General features: G+C 42.5%; 1 protein-coding gene across 2 annotated transcripts in view; it reads right to left on the reverse strand.

Moving 5' to 3' along the window:
* PDK3 (pyruvate dehydrogenase kinase 3) overlaps window positions 1–18612 on the reverse strand; it is a 120831-nt gene that overhangs the window by 24934 nt on the left and 77285 nt on the right. For both annotated transcript variants that reach the window (XM_036745279.1, XM_036745280.1), the window contains exon 6: window positions 1979–2056. In XM_036745279.1, the coding sequence (XP_036601174.1) occupies window positions 1979–2056 (78 nt within the window). The remainder of the gene's footprint in view (window positions 1–1978; window positions 2057–18612) is intronic.

The raw sequence follows: 18612 nt of genomic DNA on the forward strand, positions 1-18612 counted from the left end.
CCACACATTAAGTGACCACTATTTGCAGAACACTGAATTAATTCTGAGAGTTAAAAAAAAAAGATTCGATTAAGACAGCCCCCAAGCTCACAGAGCTTGTTCAGTAATGACCTCTGTGGGCTTCAACTGTCTCATCTACAAGTGAGGAGGCTGGACTAGTGGTTCTCAAAGGCCCTTTCAGCTGGAAATTGTCTTAATTTTGTGTGCCTGATGCCATGAGGAATGTAAACCCCCAAATGCACAAGATTAAAAAGATTTTAGATCGCTTATGTTACAGAGACTGAACTGACAGAGTGATAGAAGAATATGATCGATCATCAGAAGGTAGAAAGAGTGAGAGTTACTCGAACTCAGAAAAGGCAAATATAAATGTGGGCCCGATTAATCAGGTTAAGATGATTTTATGAGGGAGGTGGGACCTAAGCTAGGACTTGAAGGATGTGAACAGAAATAAAGGGAAATCACTTCCACAAGGGAAATGACAGGAGTAAAAATGAGGCATAAATAAACACATTAGATTCATAGAAAGCCAAAGCAGGCAGCCAAATGAGCTGTTTGTTTCCTTAGTGCCTGACAGAACACCTGTTACACGGCAGAATTTAACAAAGTCTTGTGGAATAAATGAATGAGTGAATGAAATACGTCAGGTTTTTGAGAGCCCCGAGAGCCAGGCAAAAGAATTCATACTTGATATGGTAGGGAAAGGAGAGTTGTTTAATATTTTTGGCCTGGAGAGTGACATGATAATAAAGGATTTGCTAAGAAAGACGACTTGTTTTTTTGTCACAGACATGGCAAACTTGAGAATCTGTTATGCCCAACTATACGTATTTGTTACAAAGGTCTTGTTTTACTTTGCCATTCCTTTTTTTTTTTTCCCCTATGTGGAGGCAGGTGGGTGGGAGAGTAGGCCTAGTGAAAGGCTCGCTATAAAAACAAGAGAGAGAAAATAAGCATTACTGAAGTATTTTTTTAATGAACAGAAAAGAAGGAAAACCAGAAGGGAATGCATAAAGCAGGGCAGCCTGTAAAGTTACACATCGAATTTACAATATACATAAAAGAAAAATCAAGTGGTATGTGTTGGAAGTTTACAGTGTCATGCACAAATATCCTTTTTGGGGGGTTCTACTTTTATACAGAAATGTTTATTTTATTAGATGTTCAGCTCCAGAGTTTTAAAAATAAGTTATTTTAAAAAACTGGTCTGGCAACAGGATGCAGGATAGTTTGGAAAGGAGATACCAGAGAGAAGTCGGAAAAGCAGAGAGAAGGCTTTTAAAGCAATACAAGCAAAAGGTGGTGGTGGTGGTGGTGGTGGTGGTGGTGGTGGTGGTGATGACGATGACGATAAAGGGCAACATTGCCTTTCCTCAAACAGGACACGCCATCTCCTGACTCTGGGGATCTCTGCTGGCTGTCTTCCACGCCTCCTGGTTTCTCTGGCTTCTTTCAAGTCCCCACCAAAATCCAACCTTCTACAGGAAATCTTTTCTGATCCCCCTCAATTCCAGTGCCTGCCCTGTGCTGATTATTTCCAATTTGTCCTCCATACAGTTTGTTTGTACATAGGTGCTGGAATGGTGTCTTCCCCATAGACTGTGAGCCCCTTGAGAGCATGAACTGTCTTTTGCCTTTCTTTGTATCCCCAAAACTTAACACAGTGCCTGGCACATAGTAGGGGCTTAATAAATGTTTACCGACTGACTAACAATAATGGTCTAAACTGATTTTTACCACCATCGAGTTTACATATATATTCTTACTTGATCCTCTCACGACAGCATTGTCGGTATTTACAAACTAATACTTAAGTATTGGTGTCTCTGTATAAAGACAAGGAAACAGAGGCCCAGAAAGGTTCCAGGGCCTTACCCAAGGTCACACAAGTAGCCACTGACATAGTAAACGTTAGCTCATATTAGCAGCAACTAAATCATCTTCTACATGTAAGAACAAAATGAATTTTTACTTTTACCATTGAATTCTTCAATTTCCAATTCCGGGGCTACCATATAATACTGTTCACAAAGCATCTTAGCTGTTTCATATGCATCTGCAAGAGAAAATTTTTTTAAAAAGTTGTATTATTTTTATGGAATAGCAGACAAAAAAGTATAAATATTTTAAGGATCCGATTTTTACAAATTCTTCTTTATACCTTGAAACAAAAAGGGCAAAAAAGACACTTTTTACAAAGCTATATTTAAGAATAACCTTACGTCATTCATTCAACAAATACGTGGATCCCTACAATGACTAGAGCATTCCGCTGGGTGCAGGTAATTAAAAGTATAAGAAATGACCTCTTTTCTCATGGAATTTAAAGTTTACCCAGAAAGTCAAAACATTCACACAAATAAATTAAACCAAAGTCAGCGTGTGACACACGAATAGTTTATAAGTCCTATAAGACTTCAGAAGTAAAACTTAACTTCTAGCTACAGAGATCAAAGTTTTCATGGAGAGGTAGGCTCCTCTTTATTGAAATGGAACTTTTCAGTTTGGTGAAGCCTATGAACCCCTTCTCAAAATCATGTTTTAAAATACGCATGAAATAAAATGCACAGGATTACAAAGGAAAACAATTACACTGAAAAAGTTCTCAAAATATACCCTGTTAAGAACCTCTAGCATAGACAATGTCTAGCTCTAACAATGACACTACCTGTTGAATCTTCAGAAAGTCAACTAATCTCTAAAAGCTTAGGTTAAAATTCAAGGGTTCTAATTTTTTTTTTTTTTTTACCAAAAGTTGACCTTTTCCATTTTGTGAAGAACATGTAATAATCAGAGTATTATAATTAAATAGGGAGAAGAGGGAGAAGCATTTAGTACCTCCTTTATGGCAGTCACGATGCTAAGCACTTACTAACATCTCATATGATCCTTACAACAACTCTGGGAGGTAGATGGATTATCCTCATTTCACAGTTGGGGAAACTGAGGCAAGCAATGGTTAAATGACCCGCCCAGGGTCACACAGGTGGTAAGTACCTGAGTTCTTCCTGACTCCAGGTAGTCCTCTATCCATTGTGCCACCTGACTGTTCTTTACATAGAACAAAATGTAAACTAAAAAGCCATTTTCAAATAATTTGCCTCATGCATGTCAAAATTATGTAAGATTCTAAGACAGACCTGACTACACAGACTATTTTGACAATTTGTTGCAAGCTAACACGGAAAGTCCTCAACAGGGAGATGTATGTTTGCTAGTGACATGGAAGGAAGCCATCATAAATTCAAAACAAAAGGTGAGAGAAGATTCTGGGAAGATGGCAGAGTAGGTCAGAAAATTCCAAGCTCTCAAGACTTTCCCCCAAGAAAGAGTTAAAATAGCACCTTAGGGCGAACAAAGTGTGGGTGGAGACAAAAAAGAATAGGGGCACAACCGGGGTTTTCCTTGGACAGTCTGAGAAGCTCTGAAGAAAAACCCCAGGACTAGGTTTGGTCCCACAAGGAGTAAACACCCCCAGAACACCCCCAGGCTGGGTTCCGTTTTAACAACAAGCCCCGGGGTTAGTCGGTCTGAGAGGCTGCCTCAGCCCCAGCCACAGGACCTTTTGACCCCGGGATAATGAGAGGAGTTGTGCATTTGAGGCCAGGAAGACAGCGGGAACCTCTCGTGAAGAGGAACGCCCCATGAGGGCAGAAGCAGTGGGGCAGAAAGCCCCGGCTGTGGGCACTTACAGGAGGTTGGAGGTTTGGCTTTGGTTCCAGGCTAGAGGAGAGAACTGAAGATCTGGGGCGAGAGGCAGCACTTCCCATACCCCAGGGCTAGAGGTGATGACAAAAATCAAGTTATTACAACCAAAAAAAAAAATGCACAGGCAAAGGAGAAAGAATCCAACCATAGAAACCTATTACGGGAATAGAGATGACCGGGATTCCTCAGAGGAGGATACTGATGTAAAGAAATCCCCAATGAGTAATGTCAAACGGTCACTTGTCCAAAAAGAATTTATAGAAGATCTTAAAAAAGACTTTAAAAATCAAATAACAGGGATGGAGGAAAAATAAAAAAAAATAAAAATAATTCAAGAAAAACAAGAAGGTAATGAAAGGAAAGTCAACCAATCAGAAAAGGAGATGCAGAATCTCAAGAAGGAAAACGACACCTTGAAAATGAGCATTGGGCAAAGTGAAGCCAGTGAAATAACTAAACAAAACATGAATCGTGAAAAAATGGAAGAGAAAGTGAAACACCTTATAAGAAAAACAACAGATTTGGAGAATAGATCAAGAAGAGAAAACATAAAAACAATCGAAGTAACTGAAAGTCATGATCAAAAAAAGAATCTTGATACAATAATACAAGAAATAATTAAAGAAAATTGTCCTGAAGCATTGGAACAAGGTAGGAAAGTAGAAATACAGAAAATCCATTGCACACCACTTAAAAGAGATCTTAGGAGGAAAACTCCTAGGAATATCATAGTCAAATTCCAAAATCCCCAGATCAAAGATAAAATATTAAAAGCATCAAGATTAAAACAATTTAAATATGATGGTACCACAATTAGAATGATACAAGACCTAGCAGCAGAGACACTAAAGGACCGCAGGTCTTGGAACACAATATATTGAAGAGCAAAAGACCTGGGGCTTCGGCCAAAAATATCATACCCCTCAAATTTCAGCATTATTTTGAATGGACATTTGACAAACCCTCAGACTTTCAAGACTCTGTTAAAAAAAATCCTCAACTTAATAGAAGATTTGACATACAGGAACGAAGAGACACATAAGGTACACACCAAAGACTGCCTGTAAGGGATTCATAAGAACAGACTGCTTCCCTTTTATATAACATAAAATATGAAATGTATGTCTAACATTTTTATTAACAATTGTCGAGCTCATTGTGTTGGCAATCAAAATGGGCTCTTAGCACTCAGTTCAACCAAGGGCCCTTGAAGAGTTTGGCCTTTGTTTCCTTGATTAGATTGGGGTCCTTGATGACCTCCTTGCCTCAGGGGAGGGCCTAGCTTACATGGGTTTGAGTGGCACGTTTGGGACATCAGACGCTTTTAGACCATATGGGTTTAAGTCCCTTCCTTGTGACGATTTTAGGTCACGTGGGTGAGTCACATGAGTGACTCACCCTTGACGCTGAAAAAGATAAAAAACCAGGGGTTGGCTTTCTCTTTTTTGTTTCTTATTTCTTTTAAATATATTTAGTTTTCAGCATTGATTTTCACAAGACTTTGAATTACAAATTTTCTCCCCATTTCTACCCTCCCCCCCACTCCAAGATGGTGTATATTCTGGTTGCCCTGTTCCCCAGTCAGCCCCCCCTTCTGTCACCCCACTCCCCTCCCATCCCCTTTTCCCTTCCTTTCTTGTAGGGCAAGATAAATTTCTATGCCCCATTGCCTGTGTATCTTATTTTCTAGTTGCATGCAAAAACTTTTTTTTGTTTTTGAACATCTGTTTTTCCAAATTCTCTCCCCTCTTCCCTTCCCACCCACTCTCCCTAAGAAGTCAAGCAATTCAACATAGGCCACATGTGTATCATTATGTATAACCCTTCCACAATACTCATGTTGTGAAAGACTAACTGTATTTTCCTTCTTCCTAACCTATCCCCCTTTATTGAATTTTCTCCCTTGACCCTGTCCCTTATCAAAAGTTTGTTTTTGATTACCTCCACCACCCATCTGCCCTCCCCTCCATCATCCCCCCCCTTTTTAATCTTCTTCCCTCTTCTTTCCTGTGGGGTAAGATACCCAACTGAGTATATATGGTATTCCCTCCTCAGGTCAAATTTGATGACAGCAAGATTCACTCATTCCCCCCTCACCTGCCCTCTCCCCTCCTCCCACAGAACTGCTTCCTCTTGCCACCTTTATGCGAGATAATCCACCCCATTCTCTCTCTCCCTATCTCCCTCTCTCAATATATTCCTCTCTTATCCCTTAATTTGATTTTATTTCTTTTAGATATCTTCCCTTCATCTTCAATTCACCCTGTGCCCACTCACGCTCTCTCTCTCTCTCTCTATATATATATACACACACACACATATATATATACATACGTACATACACACTCACATATATATATATATATGCATATTCCCTTTAGCAACCCTAGTACTGAGGTCTCATGAATCATACACACCATCTTTCCATGTAGGAATGTAAACAAAACAGTTCAACTTTAGTAAGTCCCTTGCAATTTCTTTTTCTTGTTCTTTTTCCTGATTACCTTTTCATGCTTCTCTTGATTCTTGTGGTTGAAAGTCAAATTTTCTATTCGGCTCTGGTCTTTTTCACTGAGAAAGCTTGAAAGTCCTCTATTTTATTGAAAATCCATGTTTTGCCTTGGAGCATGATACTCAGTTTTGCTGGGTAGGTGATTCTAGGTTTTAATCCTAGCTCCATTGACCTCCGGAATATCATATTCCAAGGCCTTTGATCTCTTAACGTAGAAGCTGCCAGGTCTTGGATTATTCTGATTGTGTTTCCACAATACTCAAATTGTTTTTCTGGCTGCTTGCAATATTTTCTCCTTGATCTGGGAGCTCTGGAATTTGGCAACAATATTCCTAGGAGATTTCTTTTTGGGATCTATTTGAGGAGGTGATCAGTGGATTCTTTCAATTTCTATTTTGCCCTGTGGCTCTAGAATATCAGGGCAGTTCTCCCTGATAATTTCTTGAAAGATGATATCTAGGCTCTTTTTTTGATCATGGCTTTCAGGTAGTCCAATAATTTTTATTATCTCTCCTGGATCTATTTTCCAGGTCAGTCGTTTTTCCAATGAGATATTTCACATTGTCTTCCATTTTTTCATTCCTTTGGTTCTGTTTTATAATATCTTGATTTCTCATAAACTCACTAACTTCTTCCACTTGCTCCAATCTCATTTTTAAGGCAGTATTTTCTTCAGTGGTCCGTTGGACGTCCTTTTCCATTTGGCTAATTCTGCCTTTCAAGGCATTCTTCTCCTCATTGGCTTTTTGGAGCTCTTTTGCCATCTGAGTTAGTCTATTTTTTAAGGTGTTGTTTTCTTCAGTGTATTTTTCAGTGTTTTTTTGGGTCTCCTTTAGCAAGTCATTGACTTGTTTTTCATGGTTTTCTCGCATCCTTCTCATTTCTCTTCCCAATTTTTCCTCTACTTCTCTAACTTGCTTTTCCAAATCCTTTTTGAGCTCTTCCATGGCCTGGGACCAGTTCATGTTTCTCTTGGAGGTTTTTGGTGTAGGCTCTTGCACTTTGTTGACTTCTTCTGGCTGTATGTTTTGGTCGTCTTTGTCACCAAAGAAAAAATCCAAAGTCTGAGACTGAATCTGGGTGCGTTTTTGCTGCCTGGCCATATTCCCAACCAGCTAATTTGACCCTTGTGTTTTTCAGCGGTGTATGACTGCTTGTCAAGTACAGAGTTCTATGTTCCAAGCTTGGGGGGATGTGCCAGCTCTGCCACACCAGCACTCCTCCTTCCCCAAGAACCCCCAACCCGGACTGGACTTAGATCTTCAGCAGGCTGTGCACTCCTGCTCTGATCCACCACTTAATTCCTCCCACCAGGTGGGCCTGGGGCCTGAAGCAACTGCAGCTGTAGCTCTGTAGCTGCCCCACCTCCGCTGCCCTGGGGTGGTGGCCGAACCGCAAACTCCCTATCCCCAGCAGCTTTTCCCACTAACCTTCTCTGTTGTCTTTGGTGTTTGTGGGTTGAGAAGTCTGGTAACTGCCGCAGCTCACTGATTCAGGGTGCTAGGGCACGCTCCGCCTGGCTCCTGGTCTGGCTGGTCTGTGCTGCCCACGCTGGGCTCTGCTCCACTCCGCTCCGCTCCCAGGTCTGTGTGGGATAGACCTCACCCAAAGACCATCCAGGCTGTCCTGGACTAGTGCCCTGCTTCCCTCCGCTATTTTGTGGGTTCTGCAGTTCTTTTCTGTTGTCTTTGGTGTTTGTGAGTTGAGAAGTCTGGCAGCTGCCACAGCTCACTGATTCAGGGCGCTAGGGCACGCTCTGCCCGGCTCCTGGACTGGTTGGTCCACGCCACCCACACTGGGCTCTGCTCTGCTCCGCTCCCAGCTCCATGCGGGATAGACCTCACCCAGAGACCATCCAGGCTGTCCTGGGCTGGAGCCCTGCTTCCCTCTGCTATTTTGTGGGTTCTGCAGTTCTAGAATTGGTTCAGAGCCATTTTTTATAGGTTTTTGGAGGGATTTGGCAGGGAGCTCACGCTAGTCCCTGCTTTCCAGCCACCATCTTGGCTCCGTCCTCTGGCTTTCTCTTTCTTGGAGCTCTTACCCACAGCCATGGTGGCTCGAGTGAGCCTATGTTGAATATTCATTCAAGGTACGCTTTTGCTTTGTTTTGAACTGTGAAGAACTATCATAATACAGTGGATAAAGAACTGCCATCAGAGTCAGTAAGACTAAGGTCAAGCTATGTCTCCGATGCCTACTGGCAGGCGACTTAATCTCTTAGTGCCTCCGTCCATCATTTATAGGAGACCTGCCAGTCTGTGTCAGTGGAAGTAATTTCCACATAGGAGGTTTCTTAAGTCAGTAAAATCACAGGTCTAGTCCAAAGTGGCAAGTGAAATCCAAGTACTGTTTAAATTACAAATTCGATCTGTTCCCCATCACGCATCCCTAGCCTCACTTCAGATAGGGATACAGGGAGGGACAAAGACATACATGGTTTTGCAGTTAGATTCCTATCTGCAGGGGAATCAGGGTAAAGACACAGGCAGTTACTTGTATGCATCATAAATGATTCTCGCAATACTAGGTACTCTTTTCAGGTGACAGAAAATTGGGTTTAGTTGCAAAGATTTAGAAACAGGACTTTTGGGCTAAATTTGCATAACATCTCATTGTAACTCAGACCTACTCTGTGATGTTGTTGGTACCCGCACTGAACCTGACCCATGGACTGTGTGGAGACTCCTAACGTTATTCTGCCAAGGGTCAGGAAATAGGGACACATGAAACAAATTAAGAGGGAACCACAATCCACCCCAGGCAATCCTTTGAAAACTCCCTAAAGCTTTGTGTAATTGTTAACTGCTAGAGTTTTCACACTCTGCCCCATTACACTCAAAAATGGTGAGACATTTTGACAACTGTAAACCATCTCTGACTCTAGCATGAACATACTCGTTCCTATAGTTTAAATTGCTCCTCTTCCCTGACCCAGTGGTGTATGGAGCCTCTGAAAGTCATCTCCAGTATGTGACCCAGCTTTGTTACCATGGATCTGTACCCAATTCTAACAGAGTATGAGAAGGAAGTATGGGCTTTCTTTGTCTCGTAGGATCAGCAGCAGGGGCACTTGGCACAGGATCCAACACCAGTGAAGCTTAAACTGTGTCTAGGTTACTAGAAAAATAGTTATATAGGCTTCTCTGAGGCTTTATACAAGTCAGATTTGGCTGGGGTGGGGAAGATGTACAGCCTATATCTGGTATACTACGGTATATATTTTTTAACTCTAAAAGGGCTCTAACCTCAGAATTATACTAAATGTCAAGTTTTTTAACTCTATAATGGTGTAGAAGTGAAATGCAAAACCTCAAAGGAAAAACACAAATTCAAGATTCACTTGCTCTTTGTATTGGCAAAGGGCACCAATGTACGCTGCGTCTCCACCTAGTGACAGATGTTAGCAGAGTAGGAGACCCAGAGTAAATCTACAATTTTTAGTGCTAACATCAGAAATTTTTACTCGCAATGTACAATTTACAAAGTCAATAACAACTGCAATGATTAATGATATAGATATTATCATTAAAAAGTAGAATCCTATCCTTTAGAAGGCCTGTCATATTATGATATATATACAAGACAGTGCTCTAAGAAATAACTAAAAACTATTTTCATAGGAATGACAGTGAAATCTTCACCAGCATACTCACAAAACTATAGAATTTGGGAGATCATCTTTGCATCCTTCCCCCACCCCAGAATATAGTACAATGTTTTCACACAGAATTAATCGATGAATTTGGGAAATTGTATCATGTGTAAGAGAAAATTATATTATAGAAAATCTATATTTGTGGGCTAAAGAGTATCAAATGAAGTTTTTAAAAGTTTGGAAAATAATTATTATAACATATTGTTAATGATACTGGAAAAATTTGAGTTCTGTTTGGTTCCCCCTTTAAAAAAGATTTATAGCAGAAGGATTTATACAATAAAGTCTTTATTAAACAGCAATCCAACTAATACACTTAAGTGTTTGTTTATAAATCATTGTGACTGACTTAATATGGAAGCAGAGACACAAAGATAAAACAAATATTCGCCACTGCTGCCAAAAGAAACAAAATGCCAACATCTTAGCCTGGCTTTTAAGGTCCACCGCCATCTGCTCCTTCCTACCTCCCTTAGCAGCCTTATTTCATGCTATGTGACTCCAGGAACTCTATGTTTCCTGTCTAGAAATTTTATTTCCCATCTCCATGCCGCTTCTTCTCCATCTCCGCCTCTTAGAATCCTTGTCTTCCTTTCAGACTAGGTGCAGAGAGAGATATGGCCCTGGGCCTGGAATTAGGAAGACCTGAGTTCCAATCTGACCTCAGGCTCACTAGCTACGTGACCCGGGGCAAGTCACTTAATCTCTGTTTGCCTCAGTTCCCCAGAGCTATAAAATGGGATAATAAGAGCATCTCCCTCCCAGGGTGGCAGAGAAAATCAAATGAATTACGAACAGCAAAGTGTTTAACAGAGGGACATAGTAAGCACTGGAACATGGTAAGCACTGTGTAAATGTTCATTATTATCATCATAATTACGACTGGACTTAGGTGCAGCCTCTCCCACCCGCATCACTGCCCTTGAGTTTCCTCCTTTCTCAAATTACTCTGGTGCGTGTGTCCGTGTGTGCGTGTGCGTGTGTCTGTATTGCTTGTGCCCAAAACTGTGCCTTATACAGAGCAGGTACTTAATGTCTACTAACTGGACAGAACGGAATTGAGTTGAATTAGGTTAAATCAGTAGTTCCCAATCTGTGAGCTGTGGACCTCTGGGGCCCTTGAAGATGTCTGCACAGATCCCCTCTGATACCTCTGCCCAAAGCACGAATCCCCACGAGAATCTCTCTGCTTGAAGACCTCCAGCGAGAGGGAGCACGCCACAACCTGAGATAACTCATTTAATTTGTGGGCGGCTCCATAACTGTCATTCCTATGCTGAGATGAAAGTCTGTCTTGCCAGGCCATCAGATCCCCTGCAAACCTCTTCTCTAGGTTACACATCTCCAATTCTTCCAACCCATTCTCCTTCTATGGTGATGTTTCAAGTTCCCTTTCCCAACCTGGGCAGCCTCTTCTGGATATCTTTAGCTTGTTCAAGGGGCCCTCTAAAACCCTCCCTGCCTTGGGTGTTTGAACTAGATGGCCTATGAAGTTCCAGTCCTAGAGTTATGGTCCCATGATACCCTCACTACCAAATCTAATGTCCTCTTTGTAGTCCTCGTCCTTTTGGACTTCTCTGAAGCACCTGATACAACTTATCACAGTGACTCCACTCTCTCCTAGCTCTCTTCCTAACTGTCTGTTAACTACATCCATGCTACCTACACTACCTGTGGCTGTACTTAAGGTTCTGTCCTGAACCTGATTTTCCTCTCTCTTTGGGTTAGTTCCCATTAGTTCAACTACCATCTCTGCAGACGATTCTTATGGCCACAAGTCCATAGTATGTCTTTTGAGCTCCAGGATCACATTACTTGCTGACTACTGGGCATTCCAAAATGGATATCCCACAGGCACCTCAAACTCATTATTTTTAGTATTCATATTTTTATCTGCCAAACACTCCCATCTTCCAAACTTGCCTATTTACTGTAGAAGGCACTACCACTCTTCCAGTCGCCCAGGTTCAAGACCATAATAATATCCTCACTTTCAAGAAAACCACTTGTCTTACCAATTCCCAAGTCTCTTTCTCTTCTCCACTCACTAACTGTAATTACCTATTTAATCTCCTTACCTCAAGTTTCTCAGCTACCCAAGAGATATTCCTAAACTGTCTGACCTACTCCCCAGTCTCCTCACAACTTGGCCCCTCTTCCTACTTTTCAAGATAAAAATCTACTCTATGGCCCCACCATTCCGGTTTACTTGCTATTACACATACAACACCCCTCTCCCATCTCTATGCCTTTTCCACTGGCTAAGATTCAGGCCTAGAAAGCATTCTTCTACCTCTCTCTGCATCTTGGAATCCCTGATTTCCTTCAAGACTCCATCTCAAATACCACCTTCTACATAAAATCTTTTCCTGTGCTCATTTTGTAGAATACTTACACACACAGATGTTACCTCCTCTACTGGAATTTAATGTTCTTAGGGAAGACTGTTTGCTTTTTGTCTTTGAATCCCCGGTGCTCACCAGGGTGTCTGGCACAATGTAGTTAATAATGCCTAATAATAAGAAGAATTGCTTGCTGATTGACAGAAGATAAGAATCAAGAAAAGCCCATCAGATTTAGCAATTAAGAGATTACTGATTGGACTTTGTAAGGTTGGCCTTTGAACACGGCCAACCCATGGGAACAAGCACAGAGCCCTGCTTCACTACGCTGGCAACTAGAAAAGACCAAGAGCATCGTCCATCATCTAAGACCTGTGCAAGCACGCCGTGGTGAAACTAATGTACAATATGGATGAACTTCTCTGGCAGCTGAATTTTTCTGTGATCTTCCATAAGCCCTCATGACTGACAGGATCAAAGTTCTTGGTCAGACTGACAAACACTGTGTACAGACTTGTTCTGTTCTTGGCATTTCTCCTGGAGCTGTCAGGCAGCAAACACCACATTGACTGTTCATCGGCCCTTTGTGAAGCCAAAATGGCTCTCAGGTAGATGACCATCTTCCAGGTGAAGAATCAGCCTATCAAGGAGGACTCTGGCAAGAATCTTGCCAGCAATGACTAACAGAAAAACCCCATGATTGTCACAGGGCAACCTATTTCCATTTCCAAGACATCACTGATGATTTTGGAAAAGGCCATGTCAGTTGAGTAATGAGGTTGGAAGACAGAATGTGTCAATGAATTGCCTCTTTCACCCCTCCTCACATGAAGAGATGGTTCTTTTCCTTGCCAAAGCAAGCCTCTCTACATGTACAAGTGACTTCATTCCATTTCGTGTTTTCCAGAAGACTGTCTCCTCCAGGGGTGGGGAACCTGCCGCCTCAAGTGTACATGTTGCCTTCTAGGTCCTTGGGTGCAGCCTTTTGACTGAGTCCAAGTTTTATGGAACAAATCCTTTTGTCAAGGGGATTTGTTCTATGATGTTCAGACTCAGTCAAAGAGCCACACTTGACCTAGAGGGCCGCATGTGGCCTTGAGGCCACAGCTTTCCCAACCCTGGTCCACTCTATCATCCCTACTCTCTCATTTATCTTCAATTTCTTCCTATCTACTGTCTTCTTCCCCAATGTCTACAAACAGGTCTGTCTCTCTCCCAGATTCAAAAACCCCTCACTTGATCTATCCATCTTTCTTAGCTACATTCCTTTATCTCTTCTCTCTTTTGTAGCTAAACTCCTTTAGAAGACCATCTACAATTGACACCTTCACTTCCTTTCCTCTCACTCTCTTACCTCTGTAGTCTGGCTTCTGACCTTATCATTCAAGAGTACCTTCTCTCTATAAACTACCAATGATTTCATAACTGCAAAATCTAATGTCTTTTCTCAATCCTCATCCTTCTTGAAATGATTATGGGGATGGTTTCAGATAAACCGGGGAAAACTTATATGAACTGATGTGAAGTGAAGTGATCAGAACCAGGAGAATGACATACACAGTAACAGTAATATTGTAACGATTTTAACAACTGATCAGTACAGTGATCCATGACCATTTAAAGGACTCATGATGAAAAATGTCATCCACCTCCAGGTAGAGAACTGACGGACTCCTCAGTGCAGAATGGAGCACGTTTTTCTCTTTCTTCTTCCCTCCCCTCTCCCACATCACGGCTAATGTGGAAATGTTTTGCATGACTCATATTGTACCTCCTGCCTTTGCATTGAGTGGGGAGCGAGAGAATTTGGAACTAAAATAAATTTTTTTTCCATTAAAAACAAAAAAAAATCTTCATCCTTCTTGATCTCTCTCTGTGGCCTCTGACACCATTGTCTGCCTTCTCCTTGATACTCTTTTCCCCCAAGATGTATGTCACTGCACTTTCCCGGTTCTCCTTCTACTCATCTGACCATTCTTTCTCAGATTTCTTCACTAAATCTTCATCCCGGTCACACCTGTTTACCATGGGTGGCCCTCAAGGCTCTATCCTGGGTCGTCTTCTCTACTCCCTCTATATTATTTTGCTTGATAATCTTATAAACTCCCATGGATTGAACCATCACCTCCATGTAGATGATTCTCAGATCTGTCCAGTCCTAACCTCTCTCTGGATCTCCAAGTGTCTACTGGGCAATCTTGAGCTGGATGTCTCATAAACATCTTAAATTCAACATGTCTGAAACTAAACTCATCATCTCTTCCCCACCCAAAAAACCATCTTTCTTCTTTGTAACTTTCCTATTACTCTCAAGGATACGAACATCCTATTAGTCACCTGGATTTGAAACCAAGGTGTCACCACCAACTCTTTATTCCTTTTCTCATCTCCCAGATCCAACTAGTTTCAAGTTCTGTTTATTCTACCTTCATAATATCTCTCATATAGACCTACTTTTCTCCTCTCACTGCCAAAACCCTGGTGTAGGACAGCCTCTCTGCCTTTCCCCCATACAGTCCATCTTCCGTCAAAGGGATCTTGCCAAGCACAAATCTGACCATGTCACCCTTTTATAGAGTAAACTTCAGTGTCTCCCTCTTGCCTTCAGGATCAAACATAAAATCTTATGTTTGGCATATAAAACCTGCCATAACCTAGCCCATTCTATCCTTCCAGTCTATAGACACACAAAACATATGTAGTGTAAATGGGAAATAATCAACAGAGGGAAGACGTTAAGGGAAACTGGGAGAGGCTTTTTACAGAAAGTGAGACTTGAGTTGAGTCTTGAAAGAAGCCAGGGAAGACAGGAGGCAGAGGTAACAGGAAGAGAGTTCCAGTCATGGGGAACAGCCATTAAAATTCTAGCAGCTGGGAAATGGATTGTTATGGTTTAGGAGCAGAAAGGGGACCAGTGTCACTGGATCACAGAATAAGGCTAGGGGTGGGAAGGTTAAGAGAGGAAGGGAGAGGAGTTCAAGGTGTAAGAAGACTGGAAAGATAGAATGGGCTAGGTTATGGAGGGTTTTATATGCCGAACGCAGGATTTTATATTTGAACTCATGACTAAACAAGTGATAGAAATGATCACACAAGAAAAAATGTACAACTCTGATTATATGAAATTAAAAAGGTTTTGCACAAACAAATTTAATGTCCAAATTAGAAGGGATAATGGTAAGTAGGAAGAAAAACTTTTGCAACAAGTTTCCCTGATCTAGGTCTCAGTTCCAAGACTAGTGCTCGATAGATAAGAAAGCTATGAATAGGTAGTTTTCAAAGGAAGAAAGCCCAGCTATCAACAACAATCATATCAAAAATGTTTTATAGCATTAATAATTAGGGAAGTGAAAATTAAAAAGCAACTTTGAGGTGCCACCTCCCACCTATAAAATTGGAAAAGATGAGAAAAAAGAAAAATGCCAAATTATGGAGAGGGTGTAGGAAAACAGGTACATTGGTACATGATGAGTGGACTAGCCACTCTGGAAAGCAATATGGAACCAAACACAGAAGGAAAGTGTGTGTACCCTTCAAAAGTCATCAATAAACCCTTGGCAGGTAACAGATGATGTCAGCATGAGGAAAGGCTTGGGGCCAGGCCAGGCATCTTCCTTCCATGTATGCAGAGAATCTACCACTTCCTACTGCCATCTCAGGTGAAAAAAACCTCCCACCAGGTACATGTTAGCACCTTGAGCTTTCTACCTCTTGAGAAGCACGATATGTCCCCCGAGGCAAAGATTCTTGTGGCTAGGCCAGGAGTCTTCCAGCCACCTCAAAGCAACCACTTTTACATGTACCAGCACAAGGCAACATACACTTCCTGCTACCAGCCTGATCTCCCAACTGAGAAGTAGACAACCTCCGGTGCAAATTAGAGTAACCTCCCCTTTGACAACAGTCCTCCCATTTCCTGCTGTGCCTATCCTTTGAGAATAGAGGACTGGTGCCCTCCACTCAATGACCAACATTCTTACATCTGATCATACCCTTCACATCTCAGTAACTCTCAAATCCTGGTAGATTGTTGCAGGCCGAGTCAGAGCTGAGCCCTGTCCTCCTCAGACCTCCAGGCCCAGGGGCCTGCTGAGATAAACTCATGGCTTTGGGATGTGGGTGGAGCCAGGAGGAGGGGTCTCGCCTTTGTTGCCTCCCTGGCAATTCCAGGTCTTTGCCCATGCCCAGACCTGCCTGACCACGTGGAACTTCCGGCTCTCTGGCAGAGCATGTGGAACTTCCGGTTCTTTACCTGGACTGCCTGCCTGCAGGGAGCTTCGGGTAGCGCGGGAAGAGAAGGGGAGGAGAGTAGGTGGAGTCAGGGCGGTCCTAGGACCCAGGTGCATTAGCTTTACCTGTCTTTCACCCACGTAACCAAAGAATGCACCTACGTCACTAAAGATATAAATGTGCTGCTTGCTGAAATAATAAACGGAGTCATCTCACCATCTTTCTCGGCTCCCACCCCGTACATTGTCCGCGAGATCAGGTCCTTTTGCTTAGGCAGAGGCCTGGGGCTTGGGGGGAACCCCGAGCATAGTTACGAGGCTTCGGAAGCCCGTGACAGTAGATCATCGTCTAAAACCCATTCCTTAGCCCCACCACCCGACTCCTCATTCCCATCTCTCTAAATCCCTCCACCCCAAAGCTTCAACCTAACTCTACCAAGCCCCTCCACTGTATCCTCTGGAATGCCAGTTTCACAGGCAACAAACTTCTTTTCATTGTAAATCTATTCCTCCCCGATCCTTCCACCTTTTAGCTCTTACTGAAATCTAGCCACCCTTTCCAGTATTGCCTACACCTTCACTCATTCTCTGAGACTCACTGGTCAAGGCAAGGGAGCTGGAATACTCTTTGCTCCCCAATGCCATTTCCAGGGTCTACCCCTTCCTCTATCACTCAGTAACTTCTCTTCCTTTTAGGTTCACGCTATTCCTTTCTACCAACCAAACAAAATCCTGACAGCTGTTGCTCCGGACCTCCAGGCGTTGCAACAATCTGCTAGCAGCTGCTGTAGGAGTGTAAGACCCACAAACAACCCACACACAGAAAGCTGCCAACACAGGTTCTTTTGATCTGCTTTACCAAGGAAAGCAACGTCAAGGGGTTAACAATCTCGATTTAATCGAACATACAAGTATCATTCACTTAGTTCAGGGGAAAAAGCCAACACCCTGAACTTCAGAGCAAACACAAACAAATTACAAACATCAACAGACAGACCTTGTCTGATTCAGATCTCAATGCAAAGTTACCAGGGTTTAACAAAGTCCCAACATGTGGGTTTACAAGCTGGAGGGCTCTTAACTATAGCTGCCCAGAGTCGCCATATCAACAGGCCTCCAAGAGTGAGAGCCCCAAGCAAACAGCTCTGTTCTCTCTTTTTATACACTCTTCAGCCATCATCAAACGTCATCTGAGCAACCGGAACTCAGGCTCCTGCTATTGGCTCTGGTCTTAGCAACTCCCCTTAGGACCCTGAGGGCTTCACACTCATATAGGCTTAGAACCTAGTAGGTAGGGGTTTGGGCCTGGGGTTTAGCACCTAGTAAGACTCAATCAAAGACACCCAACTTAATTGATATTACACCAGATCATTCCCCTTCCTTCCTCAATGAATTTGATACTCACAATTTTTCTCTCCTCCCTAATTCCTGCCCTTATACTATGGAACTCTGACATATTGGTAATTCTTCAAAAACCCTAAACACCCAGTTCCTCAACCTACTCACTTGATGAACTCTACCTCAGCCACACACAAAGGATGGTAATACTCTTGATCTTGTCGTCACCCACAAATGATGTACCACTTCCACGTCTAAGAATTCTGAAATCTTGATATCGAACCACAGTCTACTGGCTTTTCACCTCTTCTCCTGCCTTCCCTTACAAAACCTTATTCTTCATCCAAACCGCGACCTCCAATCCCTCAATTATCTCCTGGCTATCTCCCACTGCACTAACCACTCTCTCCTCTTCTCCCCATCTTGATTTCTTGGTAAACCAATTCAAATCTACACCGTTCTCCTACTCTGAATCCAATATCACTGATTATTCCCAACCAAGCCTCAGCCTTGGATCACTCCCACCGTTTGTCACCTTTATGCCTGTACACCTGCTGCTGAACAAGGGTGGAGAAATTAAACCACCATTCTGACTAGGTCCACTACAAATTTATGTCGCAGAACCTCAACTAGGCTCTCACTGATGCTAGACAATCACCATTATCAACTTACTACTCCACTCTAGCGGTCTTCTCTACAACGGCCATCACTCTAGTGCAGGCCTCACACCTGGATTACTGCAATGGCCAGCGATGGGTCTGCCTGCCTCAAGTACCTTCCGAGAGAAATGATTATTCTTCTCTCATATTAATAGCCAGTTATTAAAAT

The sequence above is a fragment of the Trichosurus vulpecula genome, chromosome 2 (genome assembly GCF_011100635.1).
Source record: "Trichosurus vulpecula isolate mTriVul1 chromosome 2, mTriVul1.pri, whole genome shotgun sequence".
Classification (NCBI taxonomy): Eukaryota; Metazoa; Chordata; class Mammalia; order Diprotodontia; family Phalangeridae; genus Trichosurus; species Trichosurus vulpecula.